Source organism: Delphinapterus leucas, chromosome 16 (assembly GCF_059928025.1).
Source record: "Delphinapterus leucas isolate spDelLeu-1000000601 "Yukka" chromosome 16, BTC_Dleu_Yukka2, whole genome shotgun sequence".
NCBI lineage: Eukaryota > Metazoa > Chordata > Mammalia > Artiodactyla > Monodontidae > Delphinapterus > Delphinapterus leucas.
In genome coordinates this window covers 53,108,072-53,125,647 of record NC_143144.1, presented here as the reverse complement: position 1 = coordinate 53,125,647, position 17,576 = coordinate 53,108,072, and the positions used below count along the sequence as shown (strand labels likewise).

Genomic DNA, 17,576 nt, shown 5'->3' with positions numbered 1-17,576 from the left:
AAAAGCGCATACTTTTTTTTTTTTAATTTTTTTTCTTTTATTTTTTGGCCACACCATGCAGCATGTGGGATCTTAACTCCCTGACCAGGGATCAAACACATAATCCCTGCAGTGGAAGCACAGAGTCCTAACCACTGGACCACCAGGGAACTCCCAACACATACATATTTTTTAAATAAAACAATATATAAAATAAGATTCTGTTCTGAAATATAACCCCAGGTAGTCTTTGTGTCTGTGGAGAGAGAGCTGCAGTAGGACCATGAGGGGCAGAGTTGGGTGTGAGAGCAGGGCTCCAGGACACGTGTCCGCTGCCAGGCTGTTCAGCCATCCAGAGCCCTGCTCAGAGCTGCTGGCCTCACTCAGTGATCTGTGGGGCAGCAGCAGGAGCACATATGGCCTCTGAGCACAGACTCTGGGCTCAGCCCTATCACCAGCTAGCTAGCTCTGTGACCTTGGCCAAATTACTTAAGCTTCCTTATTTACAAAATAGAGATTATGGGGTATTCATTGAAATGAGGTATGTAAAGTGATTGGCACTTAGTAGCATTTATTAAACAGTCTCTATCGTTATCTCTTTATTAGTAATACTCAATCTTAGGATTTCTAAATATTTTAATCAGAATGTTTTAGATCGGAATATGTTTTCCTCCTTGGTGTTATACAGTGGGTTTTAGTTGTGTTGATTTACTACTTAAGACTGTTACACTTTGTGAGGTTAGCTACTTGTTCTCAACTGCCTACAAAAGAGGGTGCTCATGTTCAGCTCTTTTTGGTTCCTAAGACATTTATTTTAAGACATTATTAGTTATGTGTGCTCAAAAAGAATGATGACTTAATATGACTTACTGTGATGTTTCCAGAAGAAATGAAGATTTCTCTTTCCTTCCACAAATTCTGTTATTTATTTGAAGTTACAGGTGGTACCTGATTATTGAATTTGTGAAAATAGCAGTTATAAGACTGACTTTCTTGTCTTGAAAAAATGAGAGTATTTATTACCAAGCTTACGCTAAATCTAGAACAGGCTTTCCCTAGCTATGTTCCATGGTACAAGATACTAGTAGGGGGTACCTAGAAAAAAGGGTTTCATGACCATGTACGTTTGGGAATGACTACTCTTTATTCTCATTCTTGGTGAATCACAGAGCATGTTAGCTTTTGAAAAGTTCTAAGAACCCCATAGTTAAGATTTCTTTAGCCCAGCATTTGTTTAGTTTTGATTAACAAAATATTTCCTAAGCTGCTGTCACTGTGGACACTTTTTTCTTTTTTTTTGCACAGAATACCTATAAGTATCTCTTAGCACTCTAGTGTTCCTTAGAATAGAGAAATTCTAAGAAATTTCTGCAGTTGGTTGGTTTTTAGAAAAATGGGGATTATCCAAAGTTGGTCAGGAAATTGAACAGGATATTCTGCTGTAACCGATACAGGTTAAGAGGGCAATGAAGGTTTGGGTGATAAGGGATCAAAAATAGATCTTTGGAAGCAAACGTTTTACTCCAGTAAGATGCTCTCAGATGAGGCACTGCATGTTACTGGAGGCTGACCTGGGCTGAGCTCCTGAAAGAGGCTGTTCTGCCAGCTGGCAAAGCCGTGGGCAAGCTTGCTGTGCAACCTCAGCAGGGCTTCCATTGCAGCTGCACAGGGCCAGGCTTGCAATAACTGTTCCGTAAATAACCGTGAGTCAGTCTGGCTTTGCTGATGATCTCGTCCTCTGAGGTTACAAAACATTGCTGCTGGCTGAGGCATCAGGGGAAGCTGCATCACAACTTGTGTTTTCCCTTTTGAAAAGACAAATACAGGTCCAGCATCAAGGAAAAGGTGAGGAGACACTTCCCCATAGGATCCTTCTGCCAACATACCACTCCTGGCTTTCTTGGTAGTAACTAAGGGGAGTCCCTCAAAGCAACGTGGTGGAATGGAGAGAACAAGCAAACCTCACTTCTGGCACCATCCCTTCCAAGCTGTGTGACTCCAGCTGTGTGACTCTTTGTTTTAGAGTCAGTCTCTAAAACAGGAATCATCATGATGTTTAGCTTACAGAGAATCAAGTGAGCTAACATAGGAGAGAGGCTGATACAAGATGACACTCAAGAGATGTTAGTTTTCTTCTTTTCTTAGGGGGGCAGGCATCGTGGTCATCCCTTAACTAAGCTCAGGCCGTTGTCTCTGCAGACACTGCAGATCAGTAGGTGCAGCCCTGCATCACACCCCAATGAGAACTAGGCTAGGCTTTTAATCCCAGCCCAGGTACCTACTAGCTGTAGGAGCTTGAGCACTTAATCTCCTTGGACTCACTTTTCTCATCGTAAGATGGGGTTAAGAATAATTCTTGCCTACCTCCTAATTTTTGTGGAGTTCAAATGAAATACTATAGGTAAGGGGAAAGAAAGGGAGGCGTCTTTACTGTTTCTGACTGCGTGAGAGCTGATTCTTCATGGTCGTAAGAGAGCACCTCATTTTAAGTTCCTTAGTGGGGCAAAAGGGTGACCTTGCTATTCTTTCCACCCAGGAAATGTTGGCAGTAGATGCCCCAAGAAGACATAAGGTATCCGTCCATGTTCTTGCCAGAGAAATGGATTCTTGTAAGTATTGAGTATTGGCTTTTTCAAAAGTGTGTTTTTAGGCACGCGATAGCTGTACCATGCCATAGCCACAGCCCTTATAGACCACCAGGAAGTAAAGGGGCACAGAAGGGGAACTAACTGGAGACAGGGTCTCCTCTGTCAAAGCAAAAATAAGGGGAAAAAGGAAATGAGGCAGTGAAGGAGAGAGCCAACAGCAGAGGACACAGTGCCGAGCTGGCCACAGCTCCATAAGAAAACAAGGCCAGGTGCTGGTAGGGCATCTCCAAAGAAGCTGTGTGGAACAACTGCATGTGGCGGGGGAAGGGTGAGCAGTTTATCTGTCCTTCCCATCTCCTGTCTGTGACGGTTTGCCCCATGACCATTTACTCCCCCGGCCTTCCAGGTTGTTTTACTGGGTCCTTCCGGGTGGCCAGAGCCTCAGGGTCCAGTGAGGTCAGAGCTGGGCACTAAGGCAGCTGCGGCCAAGGCTATTTAAGCACAGTAACATCATGAACCATCATTAGGGACACTCTGGATAGGAGGCAGGACAAGCGAACAAGGCCTTGGGAGCACACACCCTAAAAGGATCTGAAAGGTACATGAACGGGACCTGGTGCAGATTTTTAGCTGAGTCTGGTTTGTGTTTGTTTGTTTGTTTGCTCTTGTGTACAAGTATCAGTAAGTGCAAAGCATTAAACCTTTTGTTTTTTATAGGTCCTGTGGTTGGAGAGTTCCCATGTCAAAATGATATAAATTTGTCACAAGCACCAGCCTTGCCACAAGTAAGAAATATAAATTTCATGTTAGCTTGCCCTGTTAGAGGACTTCCTACTTAGAAGGAGCTTGTTCACCAGGACACATAAGACCTAGAGATTTCAGGTTACGAGGTATTCGGGCATCTACTTTAGGTCTCCCTTAAAGACCAGGTTGCCATTCTTTCCTTTTTAGCTGCAGAGACTCAGCCTTTGCTCTTGTCCGCCTTGTCCTCTAGCTTGAACAGTTGTGTTACTCTGCAATGAGTCATCTCCAGCCACATTTATCCCAGCCTTTTCCATGGTGCTTGTGCATTTTAATCATCTGGAAAGGTTGTCATTTACTTGTAAGAAGAGGAAGCTGGCAGTGTAATTAGGCTCTTGCCGGTAGGGCACTCTGGCCTCTACCACTCCGCCAAAGCGGCGGTCCTGAGCCCTCAGTGGGCCTGCCCTCGAGTGCCCAGAGGAGAGCCAAGATTCTTCCCTCTGGCCCAGAGTCCCACTGGGGACATTCAGCATAGGTTTGCATAGACCCTCTGACCTTACTGATCCAGGAAGAGAGGTCAGTAGATATAATATGTAATATATAGTGTAGAAACTAGTGTGTTTATGTAAAAATAAAGTTTATGTCCTGTTCGGTCTGCTTTTTAGGCTAAATACACTAAGAGAAAACTTTTTTTCTTTGCAGCCTGAAGTGATTCAGAACATGACTGAGTTCAAGCGTGGTTTGCCACTGTTTCCCCTTGTGAAACCACATATTAACTTCATGGCTGCAAAACTCTGAAGATTCCTCACGTGTGGGAAAGTGCAAGTGGATGCATTCCTGAGTCTTCCAAGGGCTAGGAAAACAATCTTGGCCATTTTAATATTTTCTGGTTCACTATTAGAAAAACAGAAAAAAAAAAAAAAGTTGTCAAATGTCATTATGTAGAAATATTAAAAATCCAAAGTAATTAAATTACAAAATCTTATAGATGTAGAATATTTTTAAAATACATGCCTCTTAATATTTTAAAAGTTTTCTTTTCATTACTAAGAGAAATGTCCCTTATATAACAATACTTAAAATGATGGATGATATTCCTATAGAAACTTTCTTCCTTATTCTGTAAAATAGTCACTTGTCAGAAGAAAAATATGTTAGCTTTTTTCTAAAAGCCTCCTAGGTTGACAGAAAAGACTTAAAAACATGTAGAAAGATAATACCTTTTTAAAAATGGATCCTCAACTTTGCTTTCTACTTAATGGTTTCATGTAAATAATGGAGAACATTACGTTTGGCAGATAATGAACAAAGCAATGTAATTTTCTTTTATTAGTGAAATTGCTGATTATATAAGGCATGGTTTTAATCTTTTTATAGAATTTGAACATGTTTTTTATTCAAACTAGTAAAATGCTGGAAAACTCTAGAACACCCTACTTATTTACAGTGCTAGAAATACAGACTTACCTTACATCAATTTTGTCCCAAACTGAATTTCTCAGGATTACTGTGATTTGTTTTTTTCTGATTGAATTATATTGACATTCTTGTTCATAGTTGGTTTGCAGTGTTCCATCAGTGTCACTTTTTCCCATCAACACGTTGCTGTATTTATTTAACAGAAACAAACAGGGTCAACTTCAGATCCCACTGAGTGTGTGACATGCTTTTCCAACATCATCTATTCTAAACACCTGTAACTTTTTACTACCACGAAATTGCAGTCAGTATACGAACCAAAATATTTGCCCCATTATGAATATAAAAGGCAACACGTACACAGACACCTTTTTGGAGGTATAAAAAGGAAAGCCTTGGATTCTTCAATAGCGTGCTCTCCATAGAGACTCTGAATCCTGTTTTGCTACCAGTCTAATACTGCCTTAAGTGTAAAGTTACTTTTTGAATATATAAATTCAAACATACAAACACATAGATGATGACTGGAGTGAACTTTTAAAAAGTATTTTTTTTCATGAGATACAATTTTGGATGAAATTGTTACTGTAGATTTAACAGCTGTTTTGAAATATTTACTGTTATTAAAACTTAAAGAGAAATTGGAGACATACAGGCACTAGTAACAGTAAGTGGCCCTGTAGTTCACTAACTCAGGCAAAGTAAAGAATGGCATTTTCAAATGACATTTCACCTCCATATGACTTGATTTGCCAGGACTTCTTTCTGTAGAGTCATGTCTTTTCACATCTTAAGTTTTCACATTTGCTGTTTTTCTGAATAATCTGAATTTGGGGCAAGAATGATAATCCCAACTGTGGAGGCTGCTTTTGAAAGCGGGGCTCCATTTCTACTGTCAGACATATGTGGTGCTGTAACCATCTTTTTATCCCTGCCTTCAAGAGCTTCCTTGTATGAAGCCTGTCTTTGTCCATCAGAAGGTGCGTGAGTCATCATCACTTCCTTCTGGTTTTATGCATTTGTAGACTATGCAGCTTTTCATCAAACTGCAGATATATACGAGAGGGATCAAAAACTAGTCCTGAGTGCATAAATCCACCACTGGAAAAGTAAAAAATCCACTTATATCTTTTCTGTGGAAAATTATGTGCTACTGGGTAACTTTTTGCTCTTTAAAAAAAAAGGGAGGGGGTGAAATTGAACGGTGTCACTTTTATGAGAAAGTCACGTGAAGAAATCTGAACGGCATCTCACGTCGTCTTACAGGAGCCTGTGGTTGCTCTTGAGCGTACTCTAGCGTTGTCTGGTTTCCACTTTGGATCTAGAGCTACTGTTGGATCACTCAGGCATCCTTATGGATTCAGCTACATGGGTCCAAGCTGCAGTCCCTGAGCAATAACAGACTACCTGGCTACTGCTCTTTACTCAGCGCTTAGTAAATGAGATTTGCGAAACACACTAAGGTGTTAGTTACCCGTGACTTTTTGAAAAGCCTTCTTTTTCACTGCTTGATGTGGAAGAGAGAGCATGTGACACAGCCAGTACGTGGTAGAGTGCTAGGGTAATCCTGTTTACAATAAATTGCCTGAATTTCACCTCTGGAGTTTGCATTTGTATTATTTTTACAGTTTCAGTGGCCAGTCCTCAACCTACCTCTCAACATCCCGATTTGACGATGTTTCTTGCTTTCATTGTTCCCAATGTAGAAAGCAGTGGATTTTTTTTTTAAAGTGAATCTGGGTAACAGCGATTTAGTCAAATAAATGGGTCAATTTCACAGTCTTAAGAGTAGATCACTTTTGTAAAACAGGAATCTCAGTGTGAGAGGTTGAACTCCTTGCTGACCCCAAACCCAGAAAGATTTGTCCTGTGAGTTTCAGGGAGGAGAATTCAGAAGGTAGAAAAAATATTTCTCTCCTCATCTTCCTCGCATGTCTCCAGAGGCAGGTTAGGCAGATACCTTGTCCGATCCCTGGCTTCTTACTCCCTGTCAAAATAATCTTTCTACTCGTGTGGTTACCAGCTGGTTCAACCAAGCATTTCAAGAGGGAATCTGGTGGTTCTTCAGTTTCCAACCTAGGACAGTAGTGCAGGGCACATGGTCAGCTTCGTGCTCAGGGAGGACGCAGCTGCCCCATCCAGAGGCCTGGAGCCACCCCAGGTTTTAGGCCTTGGTGCAGTTTCCGCCTCTCTCATGGTGTGTGAGGGGAATCATCTGGTCCCCTTCTCTTAGTCGCAGCATGTTCATGGTGAAAACCAAGGATTCCCACATACTCATCTCCCTTTGTAAGGATGGTTCCTGCCCTCCTAAGCCCTCCCTGGAAGGGCCTCTGACCAGTAGGCTTCTAGATCTCTAGTGTTCTGTACTGCCCATCCGATGAAGTTCATTCACTGTCCTTATCAACCTGGACGTTGACCACTCCATGGTTTCTTGTGGCAAAGCGTCTTGGTAGTACTGAATTGCTACTTTTCTCACCCAGTCTTTTGACATGGGAGGACGATGATGAAAATCACCATCATCCCAGGTTTTCGGAAGTGAAAATAGGCTCAGAAAGGCTAAACAGTTTGCCCCAGACCGTGCAGGAAGCACGGATTCAAACCTCCCCTCAGATCTTTAAACTCTAGCTCTCATTGTTCCATGTGGATTTCCCGTAATAATGGGTACCAAGTCTACAAAGGTACTTGTGGAACAAAGTAGAAGGGCAGTTGCTTTTTACATGTGTATGAAACTTAACTTTTTTCACCGATACCACCTTAGTCTCCCAACCTTTGCCTATTTTGGAGGGAGTGAGACCAAGTCTCAGAGTCTGTGTGCCTCTCCTCCAGTCCTCTGTTGTTTCCCCTCTGCTGGACTCCCTTGTGGCCAGTTATCACCACTGGGATCTCCCTCCCTCTTGGAGTCAATCCAGACCCATGCCTCCTGGCCTGCTAGGCCCTTAAATCAATGCAAGCTCTCCTTGCTGTCGCCCCTGGAGTGATGAGATGATCTGGAATCCTTCAAGTGATTCTGAACGAGAGTGTGAAGAAGAGTCAAGTTCATCTGTAACCCCACCCCTCCAGGACCACCACATTTTTCTGCATTGTTCTTTTGCAGTCTTTTTCCTGTGCAAGTAGAATGGGGTCATATATTCAGTGTTACAACATTTTCCATAGTCTATATTGAGAATGTTCCACGAGGATACTCTTGGGGAGTTTGGTGTTTGCTGTTGCTGCCATTATTGTTGAGGTTTTGGTGTCACACTGTCCAGTCCTCTTAAGAGTGGAATATTTAGGGTGTTTTCAAACTCTGATCCATGATAAAACTCCTTGTGCAGACAGAGTATGTGTGTGGTTTTCTGATTATTTCTTTAAATCACTGGGTTGTAGAATATGAATATATCATTTAACTTCTTTTTGGAAAAGTTTTAAATCTACAGAAGTTGTAGAGATAGTACAGTGAATGCCCATATAGCCTTCACCCTGTATTCACCAGTTTAATAATGTTTGCTGCGCATTGCTCCCTCCCTCCCTCTCTCTCCGTAGATGTTGACTCCTCACCCCTACATACTTCATCACGTATCTCCTAAAAACATTGTCGATGTGTAGTCAGGAATTGGGTCTCACCCAAAGGTAGGTCTGGCCTATGTCCCCTTTGTTTTTGTTTAGACATTATAGACAAGTAATTTTGACAACTGAGATGAAAGAGGTACATTTCCTGAAAGACACAAATTACCAAAACAGACATGAAAGGAAATAGAAAATATGAATATTCCCTTAATCTGTTTTAAGAAATTGAATTAATGCCCTTTCCACAAAGAAAATCCCAAACCCAGATGGCTTCATTGGTGAATTCTATCAGACATTTAAGGATGAAATTATACCAATCTTACATTTTAGAAAGCAGGAGGGAACCCTTTTATGAGGTCAGCATTACCCTTATACCAAACTCAGACAAAGGTATTTCAAGTAAAGAAAGCTCTAAATCAATTACCCTTTTAAAAGTCCTGAAAGTCTTTAACAAAATGTTGGCAATGTGAATCCAACAATGGATAAAAAGGAATTTTTTTATACAGTTGATTTTCATATATTATACCAACTTTACATGAAGACAGAGTAGGAGGAATGCAAGGTTGGTATAATATTTGAAAATCAATTAGTATTGTTTACCATAGTGACAGAATTAAGGAGGAAAAACCACATAGTCGTTTCAATAGGTAGAGTAAGAGCATTTTACAAAATTCATACTAACAGCTCTCAGCAAACAAGGAATGGAAGGGAACTTCCTCAACCTAATAAAGGGAATTTTTAAAATACGTACTGGTCACATCATAAATAAGGATAAAATATTGAACACTTTGACCCTAAGAGATGCACCAAGATGAGGATGTATGTTTTCACTACTTTTTTCAAACTTGTATATGAGGTCCTCGTCAGTACAATAAAGATTGGGAAGAATGAAGTAAAAAGTGTTCACAGATGGCATGAGCACGTACCAAAAAAACTCTAAGGACTACAAAAATGGTACTAAATTGATTTAACAAGATTGCAGGAAATAACATTAACAAGTCAATTTTATGTCAACAAATTATACTGTCCACAAAATTCAAATAATTTATAATAGCACCAAAAAAGTATTTAGGGGCAAAATATTTTTAAATGTGAAAAACCCGTACACTGAAAACTTCAAAACGTTACTGAAGGAAAGTTTTTAAAGACCAAAATAAATGGACAAAATCCATATTCATGGATTGTAGGACAGTGCTTTTAAGATATCTGTTTTTCCCCACTGAGCTATAGATTCTAAAGCAATGCTTGTCAGAATTCCTGCAGGCTTTTTGGACAGACATTAAAATCAGACAAGCTGATTTAAAATTTTACATGAACACGCAAAGAATCTTGAATAGCTAAAATAATTCTTAAGAAGAACAAATTTATCCTTCCTGATAGCAGGGCTTATATGAAACTATAATCAAGCTAGTGAGTATTGGCCTAAGGATTGACATATGGATCAATGGAAGGGAGCAGAGTCCAGAAATAGAGCCCCACCTTACTTTCAATTAATTTTTGACTAAAGTGTCATGGTAATTTGATGGGAGAAAAGTAGTCTTTTCTATGAATGGTTCAAGAACAACTGGATATCCTTATGGGAAAAAAAAAAAAAAAAAGAACCTTAACCCTTATCTCACAGTATATACAGAATTAACTCAGAAAGGCCTACAGATTTAAACATAAAAACTAGAACTGTAAAAGTTCTACAGGGAAACTTAGGAGAAAATCTCTTCGAAGTTTGTTAGGCAAAAATTTCTTAGGATGCAAAAGTCACTAACCATCAAAGAAAAAATGGACATATTGAAGTTTTTCAAGTTTAAAACTGTCTTCTCTTTAAAAGACACCATTAAGAAAATGGCAAGCTGCTGACTGGGAGGAAATATTTACAATACATAAATCAGACAAAGGACTTAACATATAAGAATATACAAGAAACTCGTAAGACAAAAACGTTGGAAAAGAGTTCAATAGATGCTTCACCAAAGGAGATGGAAGTAATGGTCAATATGTACACGAAAAGGTAACATCATGAGTCATGGGGAAATGCAAATTCAAGCCAACAGGAGAGCAAAACTACAGTGAGAAGGAAGATGGGTGATTGCCTGGAGACTGAGGTCAGCAGATGGGATCAAAGGACATAAGGAAACTTTTTTAGAGAAGGCTCATCGACCTCCTCGGTGACTGGGTAAGTCTCTCTTGGTCTTGGATCTCCCATCTTGGTTGACGATTCTGAGTTTTATTCAGTGGGTGGTAAACTTGTTATGAGGAGTAGGTTTTCCTTGAACTTAAGGCAGTTCAAGAAGAGGTACCTGAATTCTCAGTTGAAAGACACTGGGAAGGTTGCTCAGTTCAAATGCGCTGAGAAAATTGTCTAGCTGAAAGACACTGGGAAGGTTTGGACTGGGTGATTAGGTAAGGGCTAACCTGGTGTCTTTCCTTGAATGGGCTACTTTAACAGAGTTTGTTGGAATAAAAATGAAGACACCATATGAGAGCTTTTAGCTCCAAAACAAGAGACAAAATGCTCCTCCCAGCTGGTTACAGCTTTCTCAGGCAACTGAGAAATTTACAGGAGTGGTGGAGGCAAGTCCTCATACCATGCAGCGGTCCCGTAGAGAAACCCATTCATTAATTAAAGATACGCTCATCTGGGGTTGTACACATTAGAACTGGCCATCCAGTGCTTGAGCACCCATGGTGGTTTTAGTCTGCTGAAGGGAGAAACCCAGACACGCTTCTAGGAGGAACTTGCATTATCTCCCTGTGCCTTTGAGATGTAAAGGTACCTGATCTTCTTAGGCATCTTGTTCTGTCTTGAGAGCTTGGTTTGTTGATCAGTGAGAAAACTCTTTCTGGCCTCTGCCATCTGGAAGGTACTCATACAGTGTACATTTGGAAGCCAGTTGAAGAGACTAGGATTCCGAGCAGTCCCTTTGGCCCTGTCAGCTCTCAGGAGAGTTTGTCATAAGGGTTCCCAATCCATAAGGGGCCTTCATCATGTCAACTTTCATTGGATCCACCTGTACAATAAAGGCCTTTACTTTCTTAGACTATTTTTGCAAATAAACTTTCTGGATCTTGTGAGGGCTGCATCCTTTGCACGATCCTATGGGGACACCTCTTGTGTCTTACTCGTTTGAATCCCTATTCAGATCCTACTCATCAATGGCCAAATCATGGATCCTTTAAATTGGAAAAACTTCTAAACTTCTAAACTTAAATTTTTAGAGAGCTCTCCTCGTAAACAGCTATTTTATTGGTAGCTATGGAAAGACCAAATTAAAAGGTGGACACAAAGAAATGTAATGACTAACCTTAAGAACTCCCTTAGTTTAAAAAAAAAAAAACATCTGTTCGGGAAGCCTATTTGAATTTGTGAAATCAGCTTCCCTCACTGGGTCTTACAGATGCTAATAAAACATTAGGTTAATTAATGTTAATTAGGTTAACAAGGGAATAGAAAGGGTTATTAAGGGGAAAGTCCTGTGGCCTGGATATTCATGGGATTGAAACAAAGCTTTTGAAACAGCACTACTTAAGGTTGGATGAGCCAAAGGGACCCTCTGTGGGTCCACCCAATATTAAAGGGCCCCAAACAAGTTTGCTCTATTTACCCCAGTTTGGAAAAAAGGGGCTGGAAGGGAAAATTTACACTGAGAGACCCGATCAGCAATTGCTTAGAGCAACAGGCCAATTAATCAAGTTAAACATTGACAAAAGGGCCTGGGTTCCTTGGCTGGACCCCTCACTGGGGACCCCAAAGCCTTTTATACAGGAATGGATAAAACAGCTGGCAGATAAAAAGGAAAAGTTTCTGGAACTCCTTATAAGACCAAGACTTGCTGATGGGGTCCTAATGGAGGCTAAGGTTAAAGATTAAAAAAAGGAAGTTATAGAAAGGTTATGGAAAAGGAACCCTGAGAAAACAGTTTTGTGTATGGTTAGGCCTGGCTAGGATTAGAACAAATTAAATAAATGAATCTTAAAAGTAAGGTTGTACAAAACTAGAATTCTATTCTTTCTGTTAAGAGGACAAAGTTTTTTTGGAGTATCTGCTTTTGATAACGGTTTCTTTACCTCTTACGTAATCTGTTGTAACTTTCTGTATTTGCCTTTGAAATCTTCTGTTATCACTTTGGTTAAATGAAGAAGTACTGTTTCACAGTGATCTACGCTACGGTCCTAATTGATCAACTGTTTTTAAAACTTCTGATATTTTTGACAAACTTCCCCAAATCAGATTCTAAATAGAGTTCTTTTGACCTCTAGCTGACTTTGGGATGTTTCAGAGGGCCCCTGAAACATCTCAAAGAGAGGTATTAGACTAATTATACTTATTTGGTTAAATTACATGGGAAGCATTGTCAAATAAGTGATGATAAGCCTTCTTAAGTTATCGTTAGTTAACATCTATTTCCCTCTACCTGATCCATCCAGAATTTGGCTTCTTTGTCTGGCTCGCCTCTGGACTTGGCGTTTTTTATGATCCAGGTTGCTACTAGTTATACTGATCATTGTTCTAATTGATCTCCCTTTGTAGCTTTTAAACTGTTTACGCTTTGTGACTCTTGCTGCTGTACTATGATCTTAGTAATGTTGCTAGTGGTATCCTGTTATTTTATGATTGTTGTTTCTTGCATCGCCTGCTGTGTAACCAGCTCTCTGACAAAGTTGATGACAGCTAAACATCTTGAGGCAATTGATGACATATATAGCTCTGTATAAAATTAATTTTAATATATATAGGAAGAAGCAACAAGGGAGAAACATTTCCTGGATCATAATAGACTAGTAAGACAGATGATCCAGAGAATTTTTAGGTTATTAACAGGACCGGATGGATCTAGATATAGCACTTGAATGGGCTCTCAATTAAATCCTCACTAAACCTAGGAATGAGACTTCCTAGCACCATGGGACAAATTTGTCATAAAATGCCTCTCCAACCTTAATCGAATTTATGACCAAAAGGGGAGAGACTGTGAACAAAAAAGAATAAACAGCGTCACTCATCACCCAGTTATACAAGTGGGTTAAATCACAACCCACCACAGTCACCCACCAACAGTGCACCCTAAGGGGAATTCAGGATGAAAAAACAGGATGAGGCATTCTGTGCTTTGGCCCCTAGATAATTAGGTGCATATCTCAGGAAGAATGTCTTTTATTTTTATTTTTTTCCTCTTTGGCTGCGTTGGGTCTTCGTTGCTGCGCACGGGCTTTCTCTAGTTGCAGCGAGCGGGGGCTACTCTTCGTTGCGGTGCGTGGGCTTCTCATTGCGGTGGCTTCTCTTGTTGTGGCACGCAGGTTCCAGGACGTGCGGGCTTCAGTAGTTGTGGCACACGGGCTCAGTAGTTGTGGCTCGCGGGCTTTAGAGCGCAGGCTCAGTAGTTGTGGTGCACGGGCTTAATTGCTCCACAGCATGTGGGATCTTCCCGGACCAGGGCTTGAACCCGTGTCCCCTGCATTGGCAGGCGGATTCTTAGGCACTGCACCACTACGGAAGTCTCAGGAAGAATTTCAATGACCCCAGATTCTTGCATCTTCCCACACACAGAAAAACCTAAAATCACTAACTTGAGACGTCTGTTCTTTGTGATTAGCAGTGATCTTTTACCAAGATGCATGCCTGACTACACATATTTCCCAGCCAAAACAAAGTCATGTGTATCCTGGCTCCTCGCCCACCTCTTCAGAGCAGTTCCTCAGAGCTACTGAGTGGCTGTCTCCCGGGCGGGAGTCCTCAGTAAGACCCTGAATCAAACTCAAACTCACAATTCTCATGTTGTGCATTTTTCTATAAGTTAACACTAGAAATGCAAGAATTGTGAGCCCCACACCAGAATACTGGATCAAAGCTGCCTTTTAACAAGATTCTCAGATGAGTCATATGTACAGTAAAGTTTGAGGAACACTGTTGATAACATCCCATCAATTAAAACTCTCCTCACTTATGGTGAAAAACACAAGGAAGACTTTTAGTTAGTTTTACAAAACTATTTTTGAATATTCTGTTTTGCTTTAGAAATTTCTTTTACTCAAGTGCACAAAATGGTTTACAGCTCAGTGAATTATCCCAAAGTGAAAACATCTGTGTACTGACAACTCAGGGGAAGAACTGTATCATTATCCTTTCCCCTTTACACTTTCTACCTCTCCCTCTTACCTAAAGGTAACCACTATCTTGACTTCTTACAGCATAGATTAGTTTTACCTGCTTTGAACTTAATACAAATGAAATTTAAAAAATACGCATTGCCTGTGCCTGACTTTGTACAAAATTTCATGTTAGATTACCCATTTATTGTGTGTGTAGCTATAGTTTTTTCCACTTTTATTCTATAGAATTCCATTGTATGAATATATCACAATTTATCCATTATACTATTAAAGGACATTTAGGTTTCCAGTTTTTAGTTATTTATAAATAATGCTATAAACATTCTTAAACATGTCTTTGGGTACACACTTACATGCATTTCTGTGGGTGTACCTAAGAGTGAAATTGCTATGTCATAGGTAACCGTGTATGTTCAACTTTAGGAGATGCCATCAAGCAATTTTCCAGAGTGGTTGTACCGACTTACACCCTCACCAGCAGGGTATGAGAGTTGCACTTGCTCCCCGTTGTTAGTCTTTTCAATTTTGACCATTCTAACGGGTGTGGTAGGTGAATGCTTTGTAGTTTTAATTTGTATTTCTTTGTATACTAATGAAGATGAGAGCCTTTTCATATATTTATTGACTATTTGAATATTCCCTTTTGTGAAGTCTCATGCCCCCCCCCCTTTTTTTTTATCGTGTTGCCAGTCTTTTTCTTAGTGAGTCATAAGAGTTGTAAGTATTCTGGATCTGAGCTCTTTTGTCAGTTATATGCATTGCAAATACTACTTCTCAATCTCTGGCTTGCCTTTTCACTCTTTTTTTTTTTTTCCGGTACGCGGGCCTCTCACTGTTGTGGCCTCTCCCGTTGCGGAGCACAGGCTCCGGACGCGCAGGCTCAGCAGCCATGGCTCACGGGCCCAGCCGCTCCGCGGCATGTGGGATTCTCCCAGACCGGGGCACGATCCCGTGTCCCTTGCATCGGTAGGCGGACTCTCAACCACTGCGCCACCAGGGAAGCCCTGGCACTGTAAGATTTAATGAACACAAAGATGAAGGGAAAAGCAGGGTCTGAATGTGCACCTAAGATATGCAAGGGCTCTGTGTTCTTAGGTGAGTGTTTGTACTCATGAGAAGAGGGAAAACTCATTTTAACAAGTTCTTGAGAGGATTAAATGAGAAAATATGTGAGAAAGTTTTTGGTAAATATATAGGGTATCAAAATTGGGTTGAAATTATTTGACAGTTTTGCCCAGGGACCAGTCTAATTGTGTGTGTGTGTGTGTGTGTGTGTGTGTGTTTGCTTAGCACATTGGGATTGTGGCACCCCTGGTGATCCTGAAGTGAGAATTACCGCTGACGTTGCAAAGATGAGTTTGTCCACCAGAGGGAGACAAAGCACTTCTCCATGAAAAAGGCCCCACATAAAACCCATTCTCCGACGTCACAGCTGCGTCAACTCCAATTTATGTAATGTGCCAAGCAGCACAAATGTGGGAAGATAGGTAAAATTATCTTTGGTACTGTTCTTGCCACCACTGGCAAAAGTTCCAGGTCTAACTTAAGGAACAACATGTGGAGAAAAATATATCTTATTCACCCAGAACTAGCATCTAGAAATATTTTCAATTCCTTTTCTAGCTCACTTTGATAAAATAGACCATATAAACTGACATCAAAACTGAAAATAAAAAAGGATGGGGGATTTCCCTGGTGGCGCAGTGGTTGAGAGTCCGCCTGCCGATGCAGGGGACACGGGTTCATGCCCCAGTCCAGGAGGATCCCACATGCCGCGGAGCGGTTAGGCCCGTGAGCCATGGCCGCTGAGCCTGCGCGTCCGGAGCCTGTGCTCCGCAACGGGAGAGGCCACGGCAGTGAGAGGCCCGCGTACCGGCGGGGGGGGAAAAAAAAGGGATGGGTAGCGTTGTTGATATATTATAGAGTGTAAAATTTTGAAATAAAATTACTCTAAGAATTATGCAAAAGAAATCAACATCAACATGAGTATATTAGCTTAAGATATGCTCACAGTATTTTAGGAAATATACAGACATAATAATGAACCTTACGTTTATTTCTTTTTTTAAAATTTTTTAAATTTTGGCCGTGAGGCTTGTGGGATCTTAGTTGCCTCACCAGGAATCAGACCCTCGCCCTCAGCAAAAAAAGCGTCCTAACCACTAGACTGCCAGGGAATTCCCCTTTATGTTTATTTCTAAATCTGAAATACTTGATTGGCAATTCTCAACTCTCAGTTTCTTCCATCTCTTGCTAAGCTCTATCATAGAAGCTCATAGAAGCTATAAAAGCTACGATCTTAATCTCTGTCCCCTTTTAGCTGCAGATGGTCAATGAGATGTAGGTAAAAAACACTAGGGAGGCTTCCCTTCCAGAATGAAATGATAAGACTTAGTACAAAAAAAATTCCTTTTCTCCCTTGTTCCCCCCTCCTCCTGCCCCATATTCCTGGGGACAGAAAACTTGGAGGTGGAATAACCATCACTGTCCGTGAGATGACAAGTGTGAGGATAAAAGCCAGTATAATTAAGGTTGTCAGAGAGGACAGGCCGGAGGAGCCTGGGTCCTTTCCTGATGAACATTATCTGAGCCAAAATCCATAGTTCCACATACCACTTGGTTAGGGAGAACATTTTCAACACAATGGTACTAGAAAAGCCAGGAAGTCCTGTCACCCTACCTGATATAGCCTGTGATTTCTTCAGGGTCGGCACCAAGTTAAAGTACACAGACCCCTGCTGTGACTGAACACACAGTCAACAGAATAGAAATAATAAACCAAATGGTAATAAAAAAACAGGTATTTGTATCAACGCAGGCCTAATTTGGTCTTTAGGGTGGACAGATGAGAAACAAAGGTATCTAATTGGAAAATGAACTGGGAAAGAGTAAGATTTCTACATTTTGATTAAGCAGAGTGGGCAATTTGCCATTTGATGGCTAGGATATTCAGGATAATTGCTGTTGTATGGTCTAGTGCAGGAGAATTTCATGGAATAGGATTTCTCGGAAATCAGGGGTTGTTTAAAGAACTTGGGAGAATTGAGTTGGCAAAATAGGGGGAAGATATTATAGGCATATGAGGTCTCCTTGGAAAGGTCCTAAAGGTTTGGGTGGGTCCTCCCTGGAGCACAACATAGAATTGTGCACCCTGGAGCTGTCACAAGCCGGCTCTGTGAGCTGCCCAGGGGACAGTGACGG

General features: G+C 40.9%; 2 protein-coding genes across 4 annotated transcripts in view; both read left to right on the top strand.

The window, feature by feature from the left end:
* The window catches only part of IDE (insulin degrading enzyme), a 167,425-nt gene that overhangs the window by 105,662 nt on the left and 44,187 nt on the right, over positions 1-17,576 (top strand). For all 3 annotated transcript variants that reach the window (XM_022569341.3, XM_022569339.3, XM_089897924.1), the window contains 3 exons: positions 2,516-2,588; positions 3,285-3,352; positions 4,011-17,576. The exon at positions 4,011-17,576 is cut by the window's right edge and continues 44,187 nt beyond it. In XM_022569341.3, the coding sequence (XP_022425049.1) occupies positions 2,516-2,588; positions 3,285-3,352; positions 4,011-4,106 (237 nt within the window). In that variant the 3' untranslated portion in view covers positions 4,107-17,576. The remainder of the gene's footprint in view (positions 1-2,515; positions 2,589-3,284; positions 3,353-4,010) is intronic.
* The window catches only part of LOC149747287 (uncharacterized), a 55,146-nt gene continuing 44,954 nt past the window's right edge, over positions 7,385-17,576 (top strand). The window contains exons 1-3 of the mRNA XM_089897358.1: positions 7,385-7,405; positions 11,875-12,123; positions 16,696-16,715. Coding sequence (XP_089753484.1) covers positions 7,385-7,405; positions 11,875-12,123; positions 16,696-16,715 — 290 coding nt within the window. The remainder of the gene's footprint in view (positions 7,406-11,874; positions 12,124-16,695; positions 16,716-17,576) is intronic.